The following is a 7306-nucleotide window of genomic DNA, read 5'->3' as shown; positions in this document are numbered from 1 at the left end:
TTAATTAATTTTTTTATATTGGCACAGATTACGTAAAAATTAGGTCTATTGCACATTATTTTTTACCCGACTGCCAAGAAGATAGTTCAATATTGCTGTAATAAAATAAGTACTTGGAACAGTATTCTGGAGTGTTGTTTGTTTTTACTTATTCTAATATAGAAGATTTGATTTTTTGCACTTTATTATTTGAAAATCGAAATGAATTAAAAGAATTCCTAATACTAAGAAATTACTATTAAAAGAATTTGAGATTTTGATACCCTTAATTTTTTTACCCATTATTTTATTGTGTACTTTGGAGAAGCTGTGTATACTTGGCATTATAATGTAGCATTGAAAATCCTTGTCATTGTCAAAAATATCAATATGGCGTCATTTATTTCTTGAACGAAGCGTAAAGTTGTCTTTTGGAACGCAGTGCTAAAAATATTATTTTGTTGGAACGCGACCGTAATTTATTCGGAGGTAATTTGAAATTAATGAATCTTGGAGTATTTTCCTGTTTTGATTTATTTTGTTTTGAAAAATATACATAACCTGATTCGAGGACTAATTAAAATTTAAAATGATTTATGGCAGTATCCCTTCAAGTTACTTAACTTTCAGCTGGTCCCAGAAATGGAGCACTCTGTTAATTTACAAGATCTCGTAAAACATATCGTAAATGGTACATTGGAACATAACATTTGCCTAATATGTCTGATGCCGCTGAGAGATGGTTACCAAAATATTCATTCTAGGATTTGTAAAGACGGCAAGACTTACAGCATAGCAGATGCTTTAAATCAAGTTTGTAATGTAAAGGTTTGTGATTACAAATACATTAATACCTATTACTAGCGAACCCGGTCAAACTTCGCTTTGATTCATTCCCTACCCTTATCCTATTGTACTACCACCCTACCCATCCCGTACGCCTACCCTACCCCTACCCTACCATACTCCCACCCTACACCTACCCACCATACCCCAACTCAACCCTAACCCTACCCTAAGTATCCTATGTCCTTCTCCTGGTTCTCAGCGATCATTTCACCAATTTTAAGCCAAATTGGTCCAGCATATCTCGAGTTATAAGTGTTGTACCAAACCCAACTTTCTTTTATATATACAGATATAAAATATAAAACAAACGCATTAATTATCAGTCAGTGGAACCAATAAACTTCTACTTGAATATTGATTTGTAGTTATAGCTTGGAAAATTCGTTCATAACACTCCGGATGGTCCACCAGGATAGGGAGGGGGGTAGCAATGCCCACGCAGTCCTTCCCTTCCCATTACCCGCATATCATGGGAGTGTCATCAATGAACTTGCCAAGCTATAGTGGCCATGTCCAGGGTAAGCAGTGCGTTTTGCATCTGCGAAGTGCACACCACTATGGGGTAGCCACCATTCACCACTACTACGACTTAAGTCGTTAAAATACAATTATTTAATTTCAGATATCAAATGTGGATGAATACAGAATATGTTCCAACTGTTTCGTGTGTGCTACACAGGCCTATAAGTTTTATCTGACCTCACGGAGAAGTCAACAAGTTGTAAACTTTTATGTTAACGAAATCAACAATCAACTACAATCAAACATCCTACAGGACTTCACTTCTGACTCATTGTGCATAACTCTGCCTATAATATCACTGAGTAACATAGAAACAACTATCAATAGTTCTTTGTTAAATAGTTTCCAAACAAAAAGTGAAATTTACAACTTAGGCAAATCAAACACTGTAAAGAAAGATGAAAAACAAATAGATGTTAAATGGGAAGATGATTTAGTTATGTTACTAAATGAAAACGGTGCACCAGAGTTCTATAGGCCTCAAAAAGATGGAAGTTTGATACTTATAGATAATAAAAGTGTTAAGTTAAAAGATTACTTGAAAAAGTTTCCAGAATCTAAAGAGTTGAATCTCCTATCATCTCACAGTAACAAATTAGATTCCAATTTGACAGATTCCAATGTTAAAAAGAAGAGAGGCAGGAAACGGAATCCAATGGAATACAAATGTTGTAGCAAATGCCCTGTGAGGTACAGATTTGTTAGTAAATTGAAGGAGCATATGAAGGAAGAACATGGGATTGATCTTTTTGTTTGTCAGGTACATAAATATGTTATTTACCTGAGGCAAGTAGTTAAAGTTAAGAAAAATTATTATTATTAAATCAAGCAACTTAACTCTAATATTCTTTGCATCGAACAACTATGTTCTTTTACCGCAACCTGTAAAACTGCTGTATATGTCTCAAAGAGGCAGATGAATGATGATGAAACCTCATCTGAACCCAATCTGCTGGCTTCTTCAGCAATTTGAATTATCTCTGTAATGATGTGGTCTCAGTCTCAAAAGCTTTGGTCGCTGAGCTCTCATTCATTCTCTTCATCTTCGTTGTCACTTTGTGCTAGCGGTCTACAATCTAGGTAAAAAAAACAGTATTCCAAGCTTAATTCAATTATAATGGGCAATAGCGAAAGAAATATTAGGTATATCGCGTTGAGCGTCGCGCTTAACCTTTTCGACGACACCACCACGCGGTGTACGTAGTTAAAGGAAATATAGTAGGTATTTGAGAGACGAATATCTTAGCATTCCATGGATTCACGGAACACGTGCCGGGTCCATCGCGTGGTAGAGAGAAAAATGCCGAGCAGAGTCCTGGACTTGTGACTCTATGATGTAGGGTTAAGGAATTCCTTGACGATCGACCAACACTCCCCTCCTCCGCTCATGTTGTTTTCCCTGCCTAACCTAACTAATGGTAAGATTCTATTAGAGCAGCTTTGGATAGGTTCTAATATAGATCTTGCTGCAGTTCTAGAGAGGCCAAGGAACTGGAATAATCAAAAAATAGACGAAAGTAATAATATTTTTGACCTTTTTATATAAAGGTCTGCCAAGCAATAATAGAGGACGAGAGCGAGTTCACCAAGCACCTGCAGAGCCACACAGGCATCCACACGTGCGCCACATGCAACATGGTGTTCAAGAAGCGCGACACCATCATAGCGCACTTCAAGTGGCACGAGGAGGTGAAGGCAATCGCCGAGTCGGACGGCGCGCACGTTTGCGAAGTCTGCGGATTGTTCTTCAAAGATGAAGAGGTGGGTGTTTACACAATCTCATTTGATGGTAAGAGACATTGTATTTTTTATAATGATTTTTATCATTCATTAATTGAAAATATTTTTTTTTCGCTACGGTGTGAATCAGCGTGAGGTCATTATTAATGTTTTTAAGGGGTTTCTTGTATTGGACTGCTAAATATCGGGGCAGCTTACAGACGGTGAAACTAGCATGGTGTATTTTAACTCTTATGCCTGGATACACAACAATGCAAGTAGCAATAAAGATATAAAAAGCCGAAAACAATACTATTATTAATATAAGTATATATAAAAAAAGCCTTTTATTTCTGGTTTTACAAGTAAGTAATGTGCTGAACAATTTAAAATATTTTTTATTTATTTCCAAAAAATAAATTTTAAACATTATAAGGGTAAAAAGCCTCCTCCAGTGCGGACCACCTTTGCCAATCTTTAGCAAGTTTAACCCACGTCTTGCCAGCGATTTTTGCAATATCATTGGTTCACCTGCCAAGTCACCGGCCTACTCGCTTCGTACTCGTAATATAAATATATTATACCTTGATCTTTTGTACTCCCTCTACTACTACTCTACTTCCACGCTTCTAGTTTCCTTCCCAACAGTGAAAGATTTTTTCTATTTGGTGTAGAATTTTCGGAGCTTATTCAATGCGAAGACACAAACTATCAAATTCCTCTTTACTAATATAATATTAGTATAGATTCGGGTATTGTTAAACGAATGGCAAACGTACTGACACGTTACAATTTTGTGTTGCAGTATTTAAAGGAGCACCACGACAAGAAGCACGTGAAGAAGTTCACATGCTACTATTGCGGCAGGATGTACAAGGGGGAGATCAGCTTCGACCTGCACATCAAGAAACACGAGATGAACAACGATGTCCGGTAAGTAAGTGGTCAGTCTGGCGTAGAAAGGTCTGAAGGCAGAAGTAGAAGAGGTTGGTGGAAGAACTCTCTGATAGCGTCTTCTGAGACATTGAGTCACATCAAGAAACACGAGATGAACAACAATGTATCTACGGTAAGTAAGTGTTTAGTCTGGCGTAGAAAGGCATGAAGGCAGAAGTAGAAGAGGTTGGTGGAGGAATTCTCTAATAGCGTCTTCTGAGACTGAGTTCTTAGAGGGCCGTTCGGGAAAATGTTTTAGAAAGATAGAAAGGAAATTAGTTTATTGGACACACTTTCTTAGGTATACTTACCCTGTTGTTGCAAAAACAATTTTTTTTTGACGGTATATCTAGGCTTTAGACTTACTGACATTGCGCATGGGGCAAGGTAGATTATTCCAACACTTGGTGGCAGCGTGTTTAAAACTACCCGAAAACGCAGCAGTTAAGTGCCGAGGTGTTCTTTGTGTACAAACTGTTACAGCGGGCGCTAGACTCTTTGTACCTATTATTTTGACTTAAACATATCAGTCTTGACGGCTTCACATTTGTGGATAAAACCCATGTCCCTTGAAATGACCTTGTAAATCGTGGACCATATCCACTTTCACATACACCAACCAACTCTTCTTTAGCCATCCTCATACACCTAGAGTCATCAAGTTATCCGTAGTTCAAGATACATACGTTTCAAGATTATGAAACTATCGAACGTCGGCGTCAACGTGAAGGGGCGTCCAGTGATGCCTTAGACCAATTAGTTTCTATTGGACCTGCCTTTGTTAAAGCTATATGATCATGATCTAACGTATTCATGCAAACTGCGTCTATAGAATCGATGTTTCATTGTGTTAAAATAACACGTGTGTATAAAATTATAGTGTATGTAGTGTAAGGACACAGGATATTTTTATTGGTGTTATATATTTTCGATGTGTGAGTTTACCTATATGTAGTGCGATGTAATTGTACATGTCCAATGTAAATGGTCTGAGAGTGATGCGTAACAAATTGTTCTCAGACAAAACGCAAGCAAACGCAAGTGCACGCCGGCGGCGCGGGCGCGCGCGCACACTTGCGCGGCGTGCGGGAAGCACTTCGTGGACGAGCGCGCGCTGCTGTGGCACGAGCGCCTGCACACCAACGAGCGGCCCTACGTCTGCGATGTACGGATCTCTAATTCAAATTTCAGATTCCAAATTTAAATTCAAATGACAACTTGATTAATAAATTAAACTGTAGCCAAAATAAGACCCTAGAGTGGCAGAGAATGACCTTGAGTGGAGTCACGCACTTGTGATCGTCGTGTGTAGGGTTAAAGATATCTTTGACAGTTAACTAACACTCCCCTTTTCCACTCAAGTCACTCTCCCCGTCTATCCCAAGTAATCCATAAATAATTACACAACGAGAATACTGAAGCCGACCGTACGACGAGCGCCTTATAATAGCAAGTCTTTCTAATCGTTACCTCTCTCTAACTCCCTAATCTTTACGGAAAGAAGTCGCGCCATATCGTCGGCACAAGCCAACAAGAGATTGAACGACGTCATATGCATTATTTTTTTTTAATGAACTACCGCCAGGTGTGCGGGCGCGGCTTCGTGTCGCTGAACAGACGCAACCAGCACGCGGTGTGCGCGCACACGGCGCCCGCGCGCCGCTGCCCGCTGTGTCCCGCGCTCTTCCATCTGCGCTCTATGGTCAACACGCATATCAAAAAGGTGCTGTTTTTTTTTTTTAATTTTTTAGGTATTGACCTACATATTCACCATCACCATCAATCTATTTTAACTAGATAAGGAATTTAGTGCTTCTGCTCTTTTTTTTTTTTTTTTCCTTGAGGAGGAAAAAATCCCTGCGGACTCCTGCCTGTTGACAGGGCATGTCCGACTTGCACGGACTAAAATAACCTCCTCTACTCCAAGGGTGGCACGGGACCGCAATGCATTACTTCATGCCCCCCTCTTACGAATTTTCTCTCTTCTTTTTCTCGAACCTCTCTTCTCCTCATTGTTTCTTTCATCATTTGCACGTATGCTTGTCACTCTTTTTCGCTATTCAGCATACGTGTTATTAAGTTTCGAGAGCTTACGGCGCTGTGCGTTCCCTGTGCCACCAATCTCAGATCCGCGCAAGCCGGACACTCAAAAATGGCATGGCTTGGGGTGTCACCCCAAGTGCTTCTGCTCTAATGCTGGTTAGGTTGATAATGTTTGACTATATAACTTAACAATCGATATGCGATGTTAACCAGTGGTAAAAATATCTTCCAGTGGAGTCCCATCTCATTCGTCCCAACGCAGTGAAAGAGCGCTATTTCCGGTTGCACCGCCAATGGTTGGCTTAACCGTCAAGCCCTCGTCGGCCCTGTGGCGCTAACGTGCGACCAACGAAATAATCTCGTGACGAGAAATAAACAAATTTCAACCAATGGCAAAATCCGTTCTTAATGGATAGGTTACCTACTAACTATAAACTACCTCCCTGCCAAATTTCAGCTTTGTACGTCAAGCGGTTTTCGAGATTTCGTGATGAATCCTGTGACCTTTCGCATTTATATGTTAATATTGTGCATAACCTTATCACTTCTGGACATGACCTCCAAGCACAATCATGAAAAATTGCGCATAAATCATGAAAAAACACAGACACAGACTTACCTTCACATATACATATAATATAAGTCCAAATTGTATTGTTTACCTTTTTTATAAAATATAGATTTAAAAGATATTATTATTGTTTCAAATATCTGAATCTGTCCCATTGTTGACTTACAGGTCCATCTGAAGGCGCACAAACGTCCCACCAGAACCAGCAAACACCAAAACGTGTTTTGGAAAACTGAAACTGTGCCCATACAAGAGTTGAGCGTCTCCATACAAAACGATATCCTGGAGCTGCAAGCCGCGCAAACTGAAGCCAAGCAAACCAAATGGGTAATTAACATGAATTCATTTCAATTGTCTGTCTTAACATCCTCAAGAGACCAATGACTTTTATAATAATTTTATTTCATTATTAAAAAAAAATATAAATATTTTTTTTTAATAATGAGCTTTACGGCTCTGGGTTCTAGCCCTTTTGAGCCACCCAATGGCTTTGATCATGTGATCCTGGCTTAGACCAACTTCTGTAGGACCTGCCTTGCTAGAGGTTATCCCTCTGTCAAAACTATTATGGTCATAATCTAACGTGTTTAATTTATACCTGTGTGTTGTAAGGACACAGGATATATGTATTGGTGTTAAATATTTTCGATGTGAGAGTTTACCTACTGCCGTTATAGCCCAGTGAAT

General features: G+C 39.2%; 1 protein-coding gene across 1 annotated transcript in view; it reads left to right on the top strand.

Annotated features, from left to right (window-relative positions):
• The first annotated feature begins 320 nt into the window (after positions 1-320).
• The window catches only part of LOC112058094 (zinc finger protein 121), a 10332-nt gene continuing 3346 nt past the window's right edge, over positions 321-7306 (top strand). The window contains exons 1-8 of the mRNA XM_024098779.2: positions 321-468; positions 610-807; positions 1451-2110; positions 2899-3111; positions 3875-4002; positions 5026-5170; positions 5591-5728; positions 6788-6946. Of these exons, the coding sequence (XP_023954547.1) occupies positions 622-807; positions 1451-2110; positions 2899-3111; positions 3875-4002; positions 5026-5170; positions 5591-5728; positions 6788-6946 (1629 nt within the window). The 5' untranslated portion in view covers positions 321-468; positions 610-621. The remainder of the gene's footprint in view (positions 469-609; positions 808-1450; positions 2111-2898; positions 3112-3874; positions 4003-5025; positions 5171-5590; positions 5729-6787; positions 6947-7306) is intronic.

This window comes from Bicyclus anynana, chromosome 18 (assembly GCF_947172395.1).
Source record: "Bicyclus anynana chromosome 18, ilBicAnyn1.1, whole genome shotgun sequence".
In the NCBI taxonomy this organism is placed as follows: domain Eukaryota; kingdom Metazoa; phylum Arthropoda; class Insecta; order Lepidoptera; family Nymphalidae; genus Bicyclus; species Bicyclus anynana.
Note: the sequence above shows the minus strand (reverse complement) of the source record. Positions and strands in the feature narration are given on the sequence as shown.